The sequence below is a fragment of the Phoca vitulina genome, unplaced genomic scaffold, assembly GCF_004348235.1.
Source record: "Phoca vitulina isolate PV1807 unplaced genomic scaffold, GSC_HSeal_1.0 scaffold3, whole genome shotgun sequence".
NCBI lineage: Eukaryota > Metazoa > Chordata > Mammalia > Carnivora > Phocidae > Phoca > Phoca vitulina.
The window spans coordinates 29,529,540-29,550,524 of NW_022589706.1; the positions used below are offsets into that span (position 1 = coordinate 29,529,540).

Sequence of the window (20,985 nt, forward strand, 5' to 3'; positions counted from 1 at the left end):
TGTATATATAGTAGAAGGGTAAGTGAAGGTTATCTCCAGAGACTAAGCTATTCTTTTCTCTTCAATTTCCAGAGCATCCAGTAAGTACTCAATAAATACTTATTGAGGGCCTTATCTGGTCACTATTCAGGGAACCCAAAAAGAAAAATCCCTGCCCTCATGGAGCTTACACTTTAGTGTAAATCTACATTTGTTGGCAGAGATTTCCATGAAATGCTGTTAAGTATTTTGTGTAGAAGCAATCTAAATTCAAATATATCTTACATGCGACAACATGTAGCTGAATCTCATCAACAAAATGGGCTAAAGGAGCCAAACTCGGAAGAATACATACTATATGGATCCATTTATATAGTACGAAACACTCGACACTAAGCTCTGGGTATGTCTGGGTTGTGCAGATTCATTGAGGGATATGTGTGTGGCAGGTGCCCCTATTCTACTTCAATAAAACATTAACAAAAATATTCGGATAGAGACACAAAACACGTACTAACTATGAGTTGATTATTTCTAGGTTAACTAGGCATAACTTCTCTGCTCTCTTCCATAGATAATTTAGAAAACACTGGATTTGAATAAGCCTATTCCAATAGGCCTATTAACTGGCAAACATTGATCCTGTCTTCAGAACTAACTGCTCATGCACTCTCCCTTGACCATTGGTCATTGATTCCAAATGTAGTCGTGTTTTTTAGAAAATTGAGTGTATTAGGTTAAACTTTATCCCCTTCTGAAACTATCCCCTGGAGAAACAGAAAATGAGTCTTACTGCCAGAAGAGAAATATCCACAAACCTTTGGGCCATTTCAACAGAGACTTTGGGTCTTGCACTGGTTTGGTTGTCTTCACTGTGAACGAAAACAATTATTAGTGAATGCGTGAATGCAGACTGTTCTAGAATGATAAGAGCAGGTAAGAGAGAAGGGTGGGTATGTGTGCACCCATGCATTCCAGGGTGTTTTCCCTAAGATTACAGGAAGACATCTCTAGAGATGACTCTTCTCCCCATAAACTGTTATGAAACTGAACACGAGACTAGGTAATTTTTGCTGAAAACCACAAAATTTAATTTGCTGGAAACTGAAAGCAGGACCTTTTTTCTTTACTCAAATAATTCTTTGTCCACCATCAGAGTGCAGAAATGAACAGCGTTTGAGGGCATAGGTAAGAACCTTCTCTTAACATTTCCCTTTGCTGAAGAGATAGTCATTTGTGGAAGCTGCTTTTTTAAACTGTGCTTTAAAATATGCCCTTGTAATGTCCTAATTTCTTTTTTCTAATTTAACCTTTTTCTTTGCTTTATCAGATGCATTAAAATTTACAGTGTCTTTACTGCAGAAGGTACAACTTTGTAGATCTGAATAATCAGGAGAATATAAAAGACTGTAAAAAGGAAAACTTTGGTTTTTCAAGTTATGGAATATTATTCAAGTCTGGCTTTGATTAAGGCTGCCAGTTTTCTAGGAATTGTGGTTTTTGTCAAATGCATGCGGAAGGCACTGATTGGGGTTCTGGTTGGAGCTCTGGTTTGCTTTCAGAAAACTGCAGAAACGCTCTTTGATGTCATTTGTGCAAAAGCATTAACACATCAGGGAAAGGGTCAGTAAGCGTGTGCTTCTATGTTGGGTGTCCATTACAGCCCATTACTGCCAAACATAAAGGCAAGAACGGTTTAACTGTTTGTGAACGACCATAATACAGGTTTGGCTTTTTTTTTTTTTCCTTCTTAAACTGCCTTCTCTAAACATTGTGGGTTGCACCTAAGCCTTCTTGTGTTTATATTGAACAGACTCTTTTTTTGTGGGTAGCATGGGGATTATTTTCATCTCTCCTCTGTGTTTTAATACATGTTTTGCGTTCTTTAGCAACGTCAAGACTGTTCCTTCATTTCCAGCAGTTAATAAATATTGCTAATTGTGTAACGACACTTCTCTTCCAGTGTGATCGGCAAAAAAGGTTTGGCACACAAATATGTCACCGGTTATGTTTATTGCCAGCTTGGTTACAGAGCTAACCTTCTGTCTTGCCCATCCTCTAATTTTGTATTTGGTCTTGTAGATACGGTCCGAGAACTCCTGTGTCTGATGACGCAGAGTAAGTTGTCTTGTGTTTGTAGGAATCCATTAATGACTAGCTTGAACTGCATGCTTCCCATACTTACCACTAATTGAAATGCAATTGATGCAACAGTGAACTGAGCAGCTCACTGACTCAGCCTCAGAAAAGCGCTTGAAGTTGGAATGCAGAACATATGTTCTGTGCAGGAGAGATGAATGAAAGAGTAACTCGAGCATGATTCTAATACACAGCTGCTGCTTAAACTTAACATTTGCTTTTCATAGATGTGGCATGGGGAGGCTGGTGTGACTGTCTGGATGTTGGTACCCCTTCTGAACCACAGAATTATTCTGTGTTTTGCATTTAATTCTTGATATGTTAGGGCTTGGAGTTAACAATGAAGCAAGCCATTCTCATGGCCCTATTTTTTTTTTTTTTTGAGCTAAGAAAACAAATCCTGAACCACTAATTATAGATTCAGAAGCCCAAGTTCCTCCCAGGTTGGAGTAATGTAAACTGTGGGATGCTCACGACCAGAACATTGGGGTTGCGTTCAAGTTCTGTAGCATAGCAAGGGCTCAAGATGTCAAACATGACTTGGGCTTCCTCTTCCGACTCCTTACTTTCCACTCCTCTCAGAGATTCATTCCCTACCTCCGCCTCACATCCACATTTGAGAAGAAGCCACCACTCTCCCATTTATGACCACATTAACTCTGTTTCAGAAATGGATTTCCCATCTGCAGAGCATTCTGAAGCAGATATCCAAGGCAAACATTTTCTATGCACAATACTAGCTTTCTCAGAGTTGAGTAAAATCTGTGTTTTGAGAAACATAATTAATATCTAATTCCAGCGTCAGTGGCCTGCTGAGCCTGATGTCTCTCCTCTGTGACAAACAGTCTGTGCGCTGGTGGGAGTCTGGGCCATCAGAAGAGCACACACTGGCCTAAGACATTTAAGTCACCCAGTGAGGCATCTAAATAAGGGTGCAAAACACAAAACTCATTGCCCCCAATGACAAGGAGATTGGGCCCCCAAATTACTGTTTCCAGTACCTTTTCCACGCCTGTGTTCAAGATGTCAGCTTGGTTTGTCCTAGCACTAAGCGGGCTGCCTCGGGTGCCAGGATCCGTTCTCATTGTGCGATCTGTGATTGCTTCATGGCCTGACGTGCAGAACAGTCATGTCTCAAAACCAAGATCCCCCTGAGCTTGACTGACTGCATGGAGTTGTCTATAAAATTGAGCCCTGGTTATTACACTGAAAATCTGCAGTGGCAATATTTAACATGCATTGAAAGGAAGATGATCAAAGATGAATAGGCAAAACTTTGATTTGGTTAGCAAAAACATTTTGATGGGATGGATTTATTCTTCCTCAATGCAAGGCCGCTGTGCAGTTTGCCTAAGACGGATCTCTGGGAAATCCCAAAAGGTGGAAGAAAGGAAGCTACGGTAAAGAGCATTTGACTCTTGCTTGTTCCTGAATATGAAACCTCACCTACGGGAAAAGTGAATGATTTTTTTCAAGGCAGCGGAGGTGGGGACTCCCTTCTCTGCCCTAAATTTACAAAAAGCAGCCTCATGGACTAAGAAGAATGAAAGGAGCTTCCTTTCCAGAGATCTTCTCTAGGAGTATCCAAAGTGCCGAATCTCTTCCTTGGGAGTAGACACAACTTGCATGAAGCCGTGTGGGGAGCAAAATGCAAAGTTTATATGGGGAGTTTTATTTTTAAATAGATACTTATTATATGTTTAGTTTCTTCCCCCACTCTCTCCCTTTTTCAAAATCGTTAAAGGTAATTATTGGCACAGGCTCTGTTTACTCAGAACTGGCACATTCTTAAAATACAGCCCAATCAAAAAAAGATGTGCCCTTTAAGGAAAATACAGGTCAGGGGCAGACCTACCACACAGGCAAACAGAGATTTCCGCCTCCCAGCTAGCCAAATGTTTCCGTAGATATAGTTTCACCTTCTTGCCCTTTTCTCCACGTGCACGCTCCTCCTGTCCCAAGGCTCTCCCCACCAACAGAGCCTAGGCACGGTGAGAGTTGGAGGCTGTTTTATTCCTAATTCCCTCACCTTTGACCTGGCCCCGAAACAATTTCCAGGCTCCCCTGGAGGTGATTTCATCCTGGCCCTCCAAGATGCCAACCCACCACGAGAGACTCTGGGGCTCGGCAGCTGGGGACCCTTGTCCCAACAGCACAAGGCGTGGGCTGAGAGCAGATGTTTAGTGCGAGTCACCTTAATATTCTGGAGCCTGGACTCCTCCAGGATCCCCCACCCTGCCCCTAAACACACACTTCTTCATTTTGGAGGCTGAGTCCAACCTCTGAAGTAAGGGACATTTTCTGAATGGTGACTCAGCCCATTTTCTGTCTAGTATTATCATTTTTCAACTTGCCTAGTTCCTTTTTTTTGAAGTGGCATAAAGATATGGCTCATAGTTCAGTTATTTCTTTTTTGGCCAGTTGGCTGAATTTCTTTAAAACAAAACAAAACAACTCTGGGGAAAAATAGTACTTCCTGGTATATGGGAGGGCAAACCAGAGTTTCTCTTTTTATTTCACTAACCAGCTTTTGGCCACATTTGGGCTGGGGTCATTAGAACTTCATGGTGGGAACAGAGATAGGACCTCAGGACAGAAGAAGGCAGTTCTCAAGGCCTTGCTCCCATTCTTTTCTGAGTGATGTAACCAAATCCCAAATCTTGGAGAAGACTGCCATTTTTCCTGGGGTTCCAGAAGAATAGAATGAACTTCAGTCTCTTTCTGGAAAGCCTACTTAAGTGATTTTTCATCCATGATGCTTAAAAAAACAAAAAACATGAGGTTAGGCTTTTCTACCTACCTCTGCAAATTCCCAAATCTTTCTTAAACAACCTTAATAAATAGTCTAAAATAAATGAAAAACTGCAGCCCCTCCCCCCTTGGAGGACTGCAGTTTATCTTTCTAGAAGACGTAGCTGCACGATACACTGAGTACACAGAGGCAGCTCCCCATGGTGGTTTGCCATATTTGTGCCAATAGAAGCCTCAGGTAAAAGTCCTGTGTAGTCAGAGTATTTGAATACTCTTGGGGAAGACAGATTGCAAGTACAGTCTTCAGTTTCAGCTCTCTTAGGTCAGACTTAAATAGTCCAACACCTAGAGAGAAGGAAGAGGCACCCAACAGATCCATGCAGCTTCATTTTGAATGCGTCGGAATGAAAGTGGGCAGCCATTGCATTGAGGATCTGGCTTCCCCTTCCAGAGCGCTGTCTGCTCAGGACCCGACTGGCATCCAGGAGCACTGTTGCTGTTGATTGGCGGGCCATGGGGAGAACTATTTTGGACATCACCGATGATGTCTAGAATTAAGTGGAGTCTAAGTGCATGGCTTTTCTTTTTCTTTGTGTTAAGCTGGCTTCAAAAATGGACTGTCATAGTCTTCTGAGAGTTTAACAGTGAACCTCCATTTCTTGATTTTGGACTGTGTAAACCCACTTGGTCCCAGAGCTCATTTCTCTGAGAGGAGAAAAAAAGGGAGGATTTTGCTTTGGTTTTTATTTCTGTTTTCATCTTGCTGCTTCAGCTTTTGCTGTAACGAAGGTCTATGTAAGCACCATAAGAAGAGGCCCTATGGTCTTGCCCAACATTTAATAAGCTCCTATAGAACATATCAATTATATAGCCTAAGGCCTTAAAAAATTGCTTTCCCTATCCTTTGTCTTGTAAAAGAGTAAATTCAGAAGTATCCTGACAAAAATAAGGTAAAATGCTTGTGAGAATATTAAGATACAAAGTATATACTGATTTATATGTTTTATTCCTTAATCTTATGATAAAATACCTTATTTTCTTGATTCCTGGATGCTATCAACTGCACTACCAATTTATAGACATTTTTACAGGAAATAGAAATAACCACATCAAATATATGAATCAGTAATGCATAGCTCTTAGATGCATCCATAATTCAGAAACTTCAATATGAAAAGTTGGGTGTCTTAGACTTGAGGCTAGATGATTTTTTTGAAAGTGGAGAAATTGCCTTAATGTAGAAAGCACGTAAGACAGCTCTTTACTCAAGCATTTACTGTAAGAACGTTTTGCTTCATGGAATGCCACCCTCCTTGCCCATACATTCTTCCCACATCATTTAATTCTCTTCATTTTGTTTCCTAATACATTTCCAATCAAGAAGAGCCCAGAGCTCCAAATACCTTTTTCTAGCTCTTCCATAATGTTTTGGCACCTACGTATAAAATTATATTGACTTGCTGCAGCCACCCCTGAAGGCAAAGATGGTCACATTTCGGCTTTGGGGGTTAAAAGGAGAAGAGGTGGGGGCGCTAGCATGCCCGCTGCGGGCTGGGGGATCGCAACACGCCGCGTCGCGCTGCTGTCTTGAGCTGCGGAGGGAAAAGGGGCACTTTTGCCAGCGCGGTAGCGCCCCCTCGCGGCAGAACGCGCAGACACATCCCGGGCACCGGTCCATTTTTGTCTGTTCTCTCTCCACACTCAGGAGCACGAGTATGTTTGACATGCGGTGTGAGGAGGAGGCCACGGTGCAGCCACACAGCAGGGCCCGCCAGGAGCAGCTGCAGCTGATAAATAACCAGCTGCGGGAAGAGGACGACAAATGGCAAGATGTGAGTGCCGGCCAAGGCCAGGGGCAGCGGGGAGGCTGCCCTGCACCATGGGTTAGAGCCCCCTTGGAGCAGGAAGTCAGGTGGGGCGGGTAGACTTGGACTTGAAAGCTAGGCAGGGGAAGGGAGCCCTTCGGGGACTTCAAACAGGGACACAGGAAGTGTGGGAATTAAAGGAAGGTTAATGACAACATGAAAGGTGAAGAGTGAAGGACGCAGACATGTATTGGGCAAGTCCCCCCGCTAGAAGGTTGGCCACAGAGGGAGGGGGTGGTGCAGGAGGGAGGCACCTGGCATGGGATGTAGACTAGAAGATGCCCTGTCTTTCGAGATGATCTACTGAAATGGGTAATCATGCTGCTGATGGCAACAGTAATCGCCAACATCGAAAGCGTACCGGTCACAGACACTGTTCTAACTGCCTTGCGTGTAGGATTTCTTCCGTTTCCTTAGTAACTCAGTGAGCTAGCAACTAGTATCGTCCTCCGCTCCACAGATGAGTCCCAGAACAGCTAAGTAACTCGCCCAAAGTCTCACAGCTAGTGGAGTAAGGGAGCCAGGATGAGAACCAGGGAAGGAGGTCTCTGTGGCCTGAGGAGGGCCATGTGATTGTGTGTGTGCTGAGAGCGAAGAGCCAGGGCAGGGAAGAGCTTGAAGATGGGGATGACGGGAGGGAGTATGGATTCTTTGCTGTGGTCCTCACAGAGCTCTCTGAGGTAGCTGTTGCGGCCTTGACTGTACCATCAGCCAAAAAAGTTAACGGCTATGAAATGTAGTAATAATCGGGTCTGCCATTTATCGAGCACTTACAATATGGCTGGCACTTCATATGCACTATGTCATTTAACCCTCACGGTAGGCTGGGAAGAGTACATGTCATTGTCATCCTTATTTTAGGGATCAGCAAACTGAGGTATAGAGAGGCTGACAAACATGCCTGAGATTCCAAAGCACGGAAAAGGTAGTGCTGAGATCCTTGCCCACAGCTGCAATCCCACCCACCTGACTCCAGCATCCTAGACATCCGTATTTCTGCCTTTTGTTCCTTCCCTGAGGAAACTGCGTCTGTCTGTGGTTGATTCCTACCATTCTGTTGTCAGCAAGTCCATTCACAGTGTGCAGGTCATAAATTGGAAAAAATGAAGTTTCTTACAGTACCCTGTGAAGCAATACTTTAAAATTTAGCAGCTGACATGAGATATGCTTGCATAGTTCATATTACCGTGTTTAAATGAATGTGCTGGCCTGCTATGGAGAATGTGGCCATATCTGAATGTTTCCTGCCTTTGAGGCATTCCTGTTCCCACCAGACTTTACACGGGATTGAGTGGGAATGGCCTCGCATCGTGCTGGGCCCACAGTCAGTGCTCACTCAACTCTGAAGAGTAGAAACGGAATTGTATGTTCTGTCGGCCCCTTGTCCCCCACCCCCCTAGGACCTGGCTCGTTGGAAGAGCCGTAGAAGAAGTGCTTCTCAGGACTTAATCAAGAAAGAGGAAGAAAGGAAGAAAATGGAGAAGTTACTGGCTGGAGAGGACAGAACAAGTGAACGAAGGAAAAGCATCAAAACCTACAGAGAAATTGTTCAAGAAAAGTGAGTCCTTTCTGTTGTTGTCTTTTACATGTACAGTGGTGTCCAGATGTGCTTTTTCTAAAAATGATTGGTTATCACAAAGGCTCTGACGCCCATATTACACACTCCCCGGGCTCCCCCCTTCAGCTCAGCCTTGGCTTCTACCGAGGTCTTCTTTGCGATTTCTGTGACTGTTGACTCTGTGATTGCTTCCCCTCCCATGCCCATCCTTTAGAGAGCGGAGAGAGAGGGAGTTGCATGAGGCCTATAAGAACGCACGGTCCCAGGAGGAGGCGGAGGGGATCCTTCAACAGTACATCGAGAGGTTCACCATCAGCGAGGCTGTTCTCGAACGCTTGGAGATGCCAAAAATTCTGGAAAGAAGCCATTCCACAGAGCCAAACTTAACCCCCTTCCTGAACGACCCTAGCCCCATGAAGTACCTGCGGCGACAATCACTGCCCCCACCCAAATTCACTGCCACCGTGGAGACCACCATCGCTCGGACCAGCGTTCTGGATACCAGCATGTCAGCAGGCAGCGGGTCTCCCAGCAAAACCGTCACCCCCAAAGCAGTGCCTATGCTGACACCCAAGCCTTACTCCCAGCCCAAGACCTCTCAAGAGGTTCTGAAGACCTTTAAGGTAGGACGCATTCCTTAAGAGGAGAACCAAAACTGAACCCCAGGTAATCAGTGGAAAGAAGCATCTTGCCCTGAGAAGATGCAATTATGTTTACCAAACAAAAGTGAAATGTATAACCATTTACGACTGTGAAGTTTATGTCTCAGGGGATTTGGTTTGCAAATAGTTAAAGGAGCAAGGTTTATTTCCCAGTTTGATAGAATGGCGTGGTCTCTCTGCAGTAGTGCTAACCAACCCTTAGTTTAGTAAAACCCGGGGGATCTGCGGCTCTCTGGGGGTACAGCAAACTCCTCAAAACGACATCGTAATTGCCTTGGGTTTAGGGAGAAGGATATGCAGTCACCTCTTCTTTTTAAAGAGTTTGACATCATATCCAAAAAGATGCTACAATTGCAAAAATGGAATAATACAAGAAACACACAGGAACATGGGATGTACTTGATTCTCAGAGGAGAGGGAGTTTTAAAAATATTTTTAAAAGGGAAAGAAACTAGATTGTTTCCTGCCAATGAATATGTAAAGTAATGTTCCAGAACCAAAGAACCTATGACAACCAAACATCTTTTTGCTTGCTCACATTCCAGTGTTTTCCCTCACACCACGAGGCAGCACTCGTTCTTTGGCTTAAGCTCTTTTGACTACAAAGAAAACTCAGTTCTCGTTGTCCCTGCACACCACATGGGTTCTTAATAGAAGACAGAGGTGGAATTCATCAGCAGGAGACATGGGCACATGACTATAAAGAAAGTTTGCTTGGCTAAACTAATTGAGCAATGTGATGTCATGTATCTTCCTATTGAATTTCAGAGGGAACCAAACTGTATATATACTTTCTGACTGTTGCTTAAATAACTCGGAATGGATCTTCAAAGTCTGTGCCTTAGGCTTCGATAGAACAAAAGAAGAGTGTCCTGGACATTTCATCTGGGTTGAGTTGAGATGTATGTCCCTCGAAGGGCTGGGGCTGTGTCTTTGTTGTTCACAGCTTTGTCCTGGGAGCCTGGCATAGGTGCCCAGCACATAGTAGGCACTCAGTAAGTTCTTATCGAATAAATACATGAATTTTTCCTGAGAAAATGAGCTGTGCATCATGCAGGCTCACACGTAGATAAGCATGTGCCCAGACATGCCCAGTATCCCACCTAGTACGGCACCAGCTCTCCTTCACCTAGGGCCCATGACCGAGAACCGTCTGTAATGTTTCATGAAGGAAGGTTGATTGAGGTGGCCCACAATGGGGGTAGGGAATACAGTTTACTTAACTTGGTATCTGAGGCATCTGATCAGATAATCCAGATGTCCACTTCCCCTCCTTTATATAAATAGTGCAAGGTGATCATTTAAACAGAAGAATTATGACAGATGACTTGATGGCAAGACTTTGGCCCTGAGGAAACCCTGTCTCTCACCGCTGTGGCAAAACAGTGTAACAGGCGTCACCAAGAGCATTCATGGACGGGTGCGGAGAAGAACCTGAGTAGAGATCTTTTTAGAGCTGGGGTTCACTCTGGACCACTAATGAGCCCTTGACTCATCACAGGCGTTGATGGTTATCAGCTTCATTCACAGACCCATCACTGAGTGGGTGGACCCCGTTATGGTCAAAGGTAGTATGTGGAAAAGTTGTTACCAGATAATGCCAAAACAGAAACTATGAGGGGTGTGTGTGTGTGTGTGTGTGTGTGTGTGTTTTCTCATGGGGAGGACAGTGGAGTGAGGGAGACAGAGAATATAGACTTAGTTTCCCAGGACAACAGAATTAAGAGTAAAGGAAAATCAAATGAAATAGTTTAAGGCAGTGTTTTTCTCTCTCTTTTTTTAAGATTTTATTTATTTGAGAGAGAGGTAGTGAGAGAGAGCACAAGCAGTGGGGAGAGGGAGAAGTAGGCTCCCTGCTGAGCAGGAAGCCTGACGCAGGGCTCAATTCCAGGACCCTGGGATCATGACCTGAACTGAAGGCAGACACTTAACTGACTGAGCCACCCAGGCGCCCCTAAGGCAGTGTTTTTCAAAGTGAGAATTGCTACCTGTTGCCGGGTTATGAAATCAGTTTAGCAGCTTGGTATCAGCATTTTGTAAAATACAAGGGAAAAGAAAGTCTGGTACATCACACATAATAAAGTAAATATTGTTTTGCAAAACTCCTATTTCAGCTATATTTACGTGGGTGTGCTCAGTTGTGATTTAAGTTTCTTTCCTATGGATCACAGACAATAAATTCTGTAAGCCACTGGCTTAAGGTAGATATAACTGATATCTGGCCTTCCATGATTCCTTTTGAAGGATTTTAGAAAGTCTCATAATAATAATAGCTAATATTTACATACATAAAATGTGCCAGATACTGTTCTAAGCTCTGTACATATGTTAATCCATAAAATCCCCTCCACAGCACTATCAGGGAGATGCAGTGATTATAAACTTGGTAGATGGGGAACCTGAGCCCAGAGGATAAGACATTTGTTGAAGATTATGTGGTTTTTAAATGGTAGAGCCAGGATTGAATCCGAGGCTCTCTGAGCTTCCTCCTATAACCACTGTATACATTGCCTCAGACTTCAAGACAGAGAGTTCTAGATGCTGTTCAATAAGCCAGACTAACTAACCACCATTTCTACTCCTCCTTTCTTTCTTTTACCACCTTCCCTAGACATGGGTACAAAACAAAAATATTTTAATGTGTCTGACCTTTTTTCTTGAAAAAATTGGGATTGTAAAATTAACTGGAAATAAGAATTTATTGTGATATAGCATAACATCAGGCCAGAGGCCCTCCATGTTAGCTTGCAAAAATGTATGCATTGCCCCCTTACCACAGGATAAGCTGCAAAAGATTCCTGATCCGAGATATGTTCCACCTAATTTACAGGCTAGCCAGAAAAGAAAAATCTCAAAATTGTGGAATAGCATTCAGAATTTAAATGAAGAAGTACTACAACCCAAGTATGTGGTTATACTTAAAATTCCTTGATTTTCTACACTTTATTTTTTTATTTTATTTAAAATAAATTAACATATAGTGTATTATTAGTTTCTGAGTCTACACTTTAAAATAAGAGCACATGCCAAGTAAGGTGAACATGAAATTTAATCCAAAGTGAAGGGGCCTGAGAAGATTGATGACCTTTTAAAGAGGCCCTCCGAGAGGCCATTTATAGGAGCCCTAATTTCTAGAACCGATGGAAGCATACAAGAGCCCTTATTTTTTGCTGGACTTTGATTAATAAATGATAATGTTTAACTGTGACTCTAAATGTGTTATTTTGTTACAGTCTTCCTTTGGGAAATAGCATGTGATTTTTGTTCCTTGTGTTTCTTATAGGTAGATGGGAAGGTCAGCATGAATGGAGAAACGGTTCATGGTGACAAGAAGGAGAAGGAGAAAGAATGTCCCATGGTGGCACCTGCCTCCTCATTAACAAAATCCCAGATGTTTGAAGGTGTGGCCAGAGTGCATGGGTCCCCAGTGGAGCTCAAACAGGGCAACAGTAGCATTGAGATCAACATAAAGAAGCCAAATTCTGTTCCCCAAGAACTGAGAGTAAGAACACACTTTTCTTTTCCTTTTGGGGATAATTCCACTGTGAAAGAATCTGTTTTTAAAAAGAAGTATGTCTTGATAACTGTCATTTCTCTCCCTGTGGGTATATTATTTTGCTAAGGCTGCCATGACAAAGTACCACCAACGGAGTGGCTTAACCATCAGAAATGAATTGTCTCGTTGTCGTGCTGGCCAGAAGTCCAAAATCAAGGTATTGACAGGGGTTCCTTCTACTGGCTGCGGGGGAGACTCTTTTCCACGCCTCTCCACTGGTGTCTGGCGGTTTGCGAGCAGTCTCTGGCATTCCTTGGCTTGTGGAAGCATCCCCCTGATCTCTGCCTTCTTTTTCCCATGGTCTTCATCTGTGTACTTGTCTGTGTCCAAGTCTCCCCTTCCTATAAGGACACAGTCATCCTGGATTAGGGGCCCACTCCACTCCAGGATGACTGCACCTAACGTAACCATTATATCTGCAATGATACGCTTTCCAAGGAAGGTCCCATTCTGAGGTACTAGGAGTTAGGACTTCAACATATGAATTTGGAGTGCTGTGGGGAGACACAATTCAACCCTAACAGTGGGGTATGATAGAAGTTGTATTATCACTTATGAATAAGAGAAACTTTTTTTGTCTTCACATTCTTGGTATCTAGTGTTATAGAAAAATAAATACATCTCTAAAATACCGTCCCCCCCCCCCACCATTTGTTCCCCATCAGACTTGTTAATACAGTGTGAAAATGACTCGTGCCCTAAGAACCTGGCTTTCCATCCTTGACAATATGTATAAAAGGGTATCTATCTTATTAGCTTAAAAACAAACAAACAAAAAAACCCAAAAACATTAAAAGCAATAAAATGTTTTCTTAGCTTAGCCCCTTAAATTCAGAGCAATTGGAAGCAACTATTGAATAGCCAAGCTGAAAAATGTAGGGTGATTCAACAACAGCAGAAGAGAAAACTCAATATTCTATTCTGTTTGCTGGTTTGGGATGTAAAATGGAGTCAGGAAGATTCCACTTTCTTAGATCTCTCACCAGAAGGGCTCATGCTGGTTTTGTGGCTCAGACCCAAACTTCCATGGCCACAGACACAGCCCACGTTTTAGGGTGCAAGCTGGACTCTGCACAGCCTCGTTCGTCTTCACCAGATGCTGATTTCTCCAGTTTTCATTGATAGCGTTTGGGTTGGAATTACAAAGGATGGGGGAAACTGTCATGATTCTACCCCCAGAGCCTAGGAAGTTTTGACCCAGAAGGGAACTTGTTTCCTAGCTCCAAGGCTGAGTTAGAAGACCCAGCTAGCCAAACTCACCAGTGGACTGGATCTTATTTTTCTTATCTCTGGAGATACCTTATCTCTTATCTTTTTTCTAATTGTAGTATACTTGACATATCATATCCTATTAATTTCTGGTGTACATTATAGTGATTCGATATTTTTACACATTACGAATGATCCCCACAATAAGTCTAGTTACCATCCACCACCATACAAAGTTATTATAATATCATTAACTATATTCCATATCTGTACATTATATCCCCATGACTTATTTATTTTATAACTGGGAGCTTGTATCTCTTTATCCCCTTTAATTATTTTTGCCTGTCTGCAAACCCCACGCCCCTCTGGTAACAAAGAGTTTGTTTCCATTGTCTATGAGTCTGTTTTGTTTTTCGCTTGTTTTGTTTTTTCGATTCACATATAGTATTCGTCTTTCTCTGTCTGACCTACTTCACTTAGCATATTACCCTCTAGGTCCATCTATGTTGTCACAAATGGCAAGATCTCCTTTTTCATGGCTAAGTGATACTCTGTTGTGTGTGTGTGTATATATATATATATACATACATACCACATCGTATTTATCCATTCATCTATCAGTGAACATGTAGCTGTCCATTGTCACATATCTTGGCTATTGTAAATCATGCTGCAATGAACATAGGGATGCATATATCTCTTTGAATTGGTGTTTTCATTTTCTTTGGATACATATCCAGAAGTGGAATTGTTAGATCATGAGATAGTTCTATTTTTAATTTTCTATCCTGTTTTCCGCAGTGGCTGTACCATTTGCATTCCCATCAACAGTGCACAAGGTTTCCCTTTTCTCTACATCCTTGCCAACTCTTATTTTTTGTCTTTTTGAAAGTAGCCAATCTGACAGGAGTCTGTCACAGTCTCATTGTGATTTGATTTGCATTTCCCTGATGATGAGTGATGTTGAGCATCTTTTCATGCGCCTGTTGGCCATCTGTAGGTCTTCTTTGGGAAAGTATCTATCAAGTCCTCTGCCCATCTTTAATGGTTTTTTTTATATTAAGTCATGTAAGTTCTTTATATATTTCAGATAATAACCCCGTATCAGATGTATGACTTACAAATATCTTCTCCCATTCAGTAGGTTGCCTTTTCATTTGTTGATGGTTTCCTTTGCTGTACAAAAGCTTTTCCCTTTGATGCAATCCCCCTTTTTTCAGTTTTAGCTTTTGTTACCTTAGCCTGAGGAGACTGGTCCAAGCAAATACTAAGACAAATGTCAAAGAACTTACTGCTTGTAATTTCTTCTAAGTATTTTATGGTTTTCAGTATTACATTTAAGCCCCTAATCCATTTTGAATTTATTTTTGTATATGGTGTAAGATAATGGTCCAGTTTCATTCTGGGATTTGTCTTTTGAAGAATAAAATGTGTTTTCTCAGAGGAGTTGAGAGGAGGTAATTATTCCCCGTGATGCTCAAGTCCTATGAAGGAGTTTCAAAGTGGAATAAACCAAAATAATTTCCTCACCATGGTAACATATTTACTGGTCTCCAGGAGCAAAGTTTTGTGATCCAGGCAAATGCCGAGTCTCTCAACGTGGAATTTAATTTCACTTTTCATTTACATAAATGTTATCATCTCTAGAAGAGTTTTTACTAATTATCATAAGATGAAATATTGAGTTTTGCTACTAGCATGAGAACTTTATTGGTAGAGTCAACATATGCTCTTAATTTTAAATTAGAAGTTTCTATAATTAGACCTTACAGTGCTAGAATTGCTTTTCTGGAACAGTTAGTAATTATGTTCTTGTCTTTTGCCAGACTTAATAATAAGCATTTCTTAAGTTCCCTTATCAATACGTTTCCATGACTTAGTGTGACTACTAGGGTCACAGGCCCTTTGCACGTACTGTTGAGCACAGCTCTTTCTCATTATACTTTGGAAAAGCAACAGTGTTGGTGCCATGCTTATCCCACGACACTTGCCACATAATAGAGGTGCACAGGGCTTCCTTAGGCCCAGCAGATTAATTATAAGAACAAATCCTGAGGGCTGTGCTATCAGGCATGTGTCTACTTTCTATCTCTCACCAGTTCTGCCCTCTGACCATTTTGTTGTTTGAGTTTGGGGGAAACCCTACCCTTGGATGAATAGATTTTATTCCTGATAGAAGTCCCAGTTAGTATAATGCCTAAACTTCCTAAACCAACTATTTAATCTCTCTTGTTCTACGTTTTTAACCCTTTGGGGAAAAAAAGCTGGTTACCTGTGGCATTAAGCAGAAGACTCCTAAAACAGAAGAAAAGGGGGTTGGTTTGGTTTTAGAGCAGTATAGCCTCCCTTTAAAAATATACTCATTCTTGATAATGAGTCATATTCTTATTTTTACAATGAGCAAATTTTTTACAAGAATAGCTTGTTCTCTTTTTAATGACAGGTATTTTCCACTTTAATAGTAGTTAAGCTACCTAAAGGCTAAGAGAAAATGGATTGAAATATTTCACATTGATTGCATATCCCCAAAAGTATCTTGTTTTAAGAGAAGCAAAATTGGATGATCTGAAAGAAATCATGTTACCTCAGAAATGTATAGAGTGTAACAAGAAAAACTCCAAACAAAAGGTGGCCTGGCAGACTTTCTTCCCCTGAACCCGCCTGATCCTGGGCAGTCTCAAGATGCAGGTCCAAACTCTTGGAAAAGCCTGGAAGTCTCTTCCTTTATATATCTCTTATTTGAAAAACTGCCTAGTTTGGGGGCGCCTGGGTGGCATAGTCGGTTAAGTGTCCGACTCTTGGTTTCAGCTCAGGTCGTGATCTCAGGGTCATGAGATCGAGCCCCGCATCGGGCTCCGTGCTCAGCGTGGAGTCTGCTTGAGATTCTTTCTCCTTCTTCCTCTGCCCCGCCCATACGTGCTCTCTCTCTCTCTCTCTCAAATAAATAAATCTTTAAAAAAAGAGAAGGAAAAAAAAGAAAAGAAAGAAAGAAACACTGCCTAGTTTGGAGCAATTTCTAGTTCAGAAGCCCTAGTGGTTCTGAATAGGAAGTAGCCTTTATTTACCCTGGCTCAGTACTTCAGGCTCTTGACTCAACTATGGCAGGGACTATGACAGTATTTTCTGAGTAGGTAACTGCCTGTATGTATCTGTTAGACTCTAAGCCAAGGTGGTTAGCTATACTACACAAAATGTTGGCTCATTATTAAAACAGCCTTCATACTCACTTACAACTGAGGACACCAAACGTTTTCCATTCCGAATGTGTTATCCCAAGAGTCCTTCGAAAAGAATCTCTTCTCCCAATAAACCTACTCCTCATTTTACTTCCTTCCCCATATTCCAAGAAAAGCATTTCTTGACTGTGTTATAGCCGGTGTCCTCCCGTTGAAGGGGTGGAATGAATTGGTCGTGGCAAAATAGGGGGACCAGCCTAAAACAGGGGGTCTGCACCTCAGCGCCTCCCAGGGCCCGAGACCAGCTTGGACTCAATGTGCCGTTTTCTCACTCATTTGCCCCGTTCTGCGGGGCTGTCAAAGGAATAGTGTTCTTTTTAAATGGTGTCTTTCTTCCAAAAATTGCATTCCCAACAGATACACTCTTCACAGAGGAGTAGCCTCCCCCACCACCGAAATGTCACCGTTGTCCTGGGCGATGGCGGCCGTAGGCAGGAGCGTTCATTCAGACCGTGAGGCAGAGCGGCAGAGGAGGGTGACGGCAAGACTCCAGGCATGGGGGACAGGCTGAGGTTGGGGCGTCAGCCTCTGGGGCCAGCACGACCACTTTTGTGCGATATTATGTCCTCTCTTTGGTTTCTTTCTACCTCACCTTTCTCGTTGAAAACTCTTGGGACCATTGCTCTCTCACTTTAGAAATGGATCCTCAATTAAGGTAGGCTTGTTATTATTTTTTTTAATACTTTGGCTGTATCTGTTGCTACCAGCAAACTCCAGATCGTCCTCAGCAGAATCATCTTTAAGGTAAATGACACTCTGACAGCAGTTGTCTTGCCGACGGCTGCCTGTTAACCAGTAAGCATGAGTTAAGGACTACTCTCTGCCCCATTTTTGAAATCGAAAACAGAACAAAACAAAACAAAAAAACCTCATAAACTTGCCAGGAGGGCAGTTTTCATAAAGCAACCAGAAAAGTGTATAAAATAAAATTTAATTAAGTGCTAGATAATAGGGTCAGAAGACTAGCGGGATATAGGATTGCAGAGAACAGGTAAGATCATTATAGGTTGGGGTTAGTGGGAAAGGTTTTGTGTGGGATGTGGTTTTGAAACTTGACCTTAAGTGTGGGATTTGCGTTGGAATGGAGCAGGCTATTCCGCATGTTGGGAATAGCAGGAGCAAAGGCTTGGACGGTGGTGAGGAAGCCACAAGGAGATTCCAAGAGGGGGTCCCAGGGCTAAGAGGGGATGAGGGCGACTAGGATGCTACATTACTCCAAGCAGAGGGATCCTGTCTCCCGAGGCCTGACCTGGTTATCCCTGAGATAGTTCCCAGCAGAAACCTAACACCTTTTGGTTTACTTTGCATTTTTAAAATATTGGCTTCTGTAAGAAAATCCTGTCATAGCACAAATCCAGGAATCCAGGATTAGAAAATAAGTTGGAAATTCTTCTTAGCTGATGATGAATGTATCCTGCTCAGTAACCTACAGAGAGATATTTATGTCTCCCTCAAAACTAGTCCAAGTGTTTTCTTGATCCGCTGTGAGTTGTATTTGTATTTGAATCTCTTTTTTCCTCTGTGGTACCAAAAATGAGCCTTTCCTAAAGTACCTAGAGTACTCCATGCAGTAGGTCAAAGATCTAACCCCACCCGAGCCTCAGTTTATATTAAAGACAAAGATAATAATAGTATATGCATCTGATGGTTAGTGTGAGAATTCCTGTCTAGAGAGCACTTATCAGACTCACAGGCAGAGGTGCCCTTAAGTTATTTTTAATATGGTCATACAGCAAATGGGAGAAAGTTACGATATATTGTTCAGAAGCCCCGAAAAGTGGTAGGTATAAAGTTTCTCAGGTTAAAGCAAGATCATCAAAATCGCCGTCTTGCACAGGTGTGGATTTCAAACAAATGGGATGAATTTCTTGTCATCTTCCAGCTCAGCTTGTCAGTCGTCCCAGCTGTAATTCACTAAGAAACATGCAGATGTGAACAGCTTTTTCCAGAAGATGATTGCCCTGCAGATGTTCCTGTGGTGCTTCCTCAGCTCTTTCTGCTCCTCCTGTTATTCCCTCTTTCCCAATTCTGGCTTCCCTCTGCCACCTAGACCCTGCTGACCAGCTCCCACTCACCAGCTCGTCCCAGGTGATGTCATGCAGGGCCCCATGCTGGCCGGCCCCTTCCTACCAGATCTGTGACAATTCTCCCCCCTTGACCAAGGGCCAGACTTCGCTAGTAGGTTTCTAAACTATTTCATCTGCTTTTCTCAAGCTAAGTGACAAGGTAGGTCTGGTTTTTCAACCTTGATAATATTAGCTCTAGGCCTTCCTCTTGAAAATTCAGTACTTTACGAATGTTGTCTGATCCAGGAAAACAGACAATCAGATCTTTCTTGAAACATTTCATTTTGCAGTGAGAGCCGGGGGAAGGCATTTGAGTAGGTGCTATTTTCCTTACAACTGAGACCAACTGCAAATTCCTTTCAGATGTCAAATGTCAACAGGCATTTCTTGAGAAACTGTTTTTCTCCGTCTAGAAGTAATTGTAAGAGTGTTAAATTATAAGTCGTTAAAGATATTTAGGTGAAGAAGCATTTACAGATGATACATCAGAGACAATAAAAAAAAATCCAGTCTAGCCCATCTTACCTGGACCAGAGCCTCACATTGTGGCTTCGAAAAGTTTAGGCAAAAAGAAAAAGTCTACGGAATAGAGAGTCTGATTCTCCATGTAGATCCTCTTTCACCCAGTGAAAATAGATACTCCGAGGTATAAAAGTGAAAGGAGAAACACATGCATGGCATGTGTGACACCTGAGTCATGGTGCCAAGACATAAATAGACCAATTTTCCAGGCTTCTGTCCAGAGAAGTTATTCGAGACCGAAGCCAGGAAATCACTCAGTCACAGAATAGAAGCTCAGGAAAGGACGTTGGGTATCCCATCTTCCAACCCAGGGAAGTTAAATGATCAGCCCAACTTCTCATCATTCTTCCGTCCTGGAAACCGGACCACCCAAGCTCTGGGTCTCAGGACGGTTCCCGCTCTCCTGCGTTGTATTTCCAATTGCTTTTCCAGTGTCGCTCTTGGGCAAGCCCACCAGTGAGATCCTCGTTAGAATGAGCAGCCAGATGCTAGGTAGATTTTGTGGCTAGACCAGGTTTCTCTCAGGCCAGGAACCTGCCACCTCCCCTCTGTGGCCTCACGGCTAAGTCTGGTACCTGAGCCAGTTTGGATCGTGTTCTCAGTCAAGGAGAAGCCAACTCCTGGCTTGGGCCCCTGTAACCTGTCTGTGCTCTCATTTACTCAGGCCCAGGGATCTGTGCTTATTTACTTGTTGTCATTCTTGAGACAGTGTTACCCATCGGAGAAGGGAAGGCATCTCCCTGTTTAGCTGAAACCAAAGGAAAGTATGGGTCAGAAAGTGCATTTTCCAGCAAGGCGGGTTTGTTTTAGGCAAATTTCTGAGTCCATCAGGTTAAAACTGCCAATTTTGAACTCATTTCCTTTGAAGTCGTGATGTGAGTACAAAAATAACAAACCTTCAAATGCAAGTGCCAGACACAAGTTAATTAAACTGTCCTTGGGGATTTCCCTTGATTACATACACAGTTGACTCTTACGGTTTGAACCGCATGGGTCCACTTACACGTGGACTTTTTTCAATATATACAGTACTGTATGTATTTTCCTTATGATTTTCTTAGTAACATTTTCTTTTCTCTAGTTCTCTTACTTTATTTTAAGAATATATATAGAATACATATAACACACAAGATATCTGTTAATCGACTGATCATGTTATCGGTGAGGTTTCTGGTCATCAATAGACTATTAGTACTTAAGTTTTGAGGAGTCAAAAGTTACACTTGAATTTTTGACTGTGCAGAGGGGTTAGTGCCCCTAACCCCACCTTTGCTCAAGAGTCAGCTGTACTCTATACACATTGCAGAACACAGAAAAGTACAAAGAAAATATAAAGTACATACTGCTTCCAGCCACTCAGAAACTGATACTAAGATTTTTTTTTTTAAATGTGTATCCTTCTCTTTTTTCTCAGTGCATATAAAATATTTTTTAAATGG

General features: G+C 42.4%; 1 protein-coding gene across 8 annotated transcripts in view; it reads left to right on the top strand.

Moving 5' to 3' along the window:
- Positions 1-20,985, top strand: part of LIMCH1 (LIM and calponin homology domains 1) — a 319,011-nt gene that overhangs the window by 255,059 nt on the left and 42,967 nt on the right. For all 8 annotated transcript variants that reach the window (XM_032400265.1, XM_032400257.1, XM_032400260.1 and 5 more), the window contains 5 exons: positions 2,062-2,097; positions 6,575-6,701; positions 8,135-8,292; positions 8,507-8,915; positions 12,238-12,456. In XM_032400265.1, the coding sequence (XP_032256156.1) occupies positions 2,062-2,097; positions 6,575-6,701; positions 8,135-8,292; positions 8,507-8,915; positions 12,238-12,456 (949 nt within the window). The remainder of the gene's footprint in view (positions 1-2,061; positions 2,098-6,574; positions 6,702-8,134; positions 8,293-8,506; positions 8,916-12,237; positions 12,457-20,985) is intronic.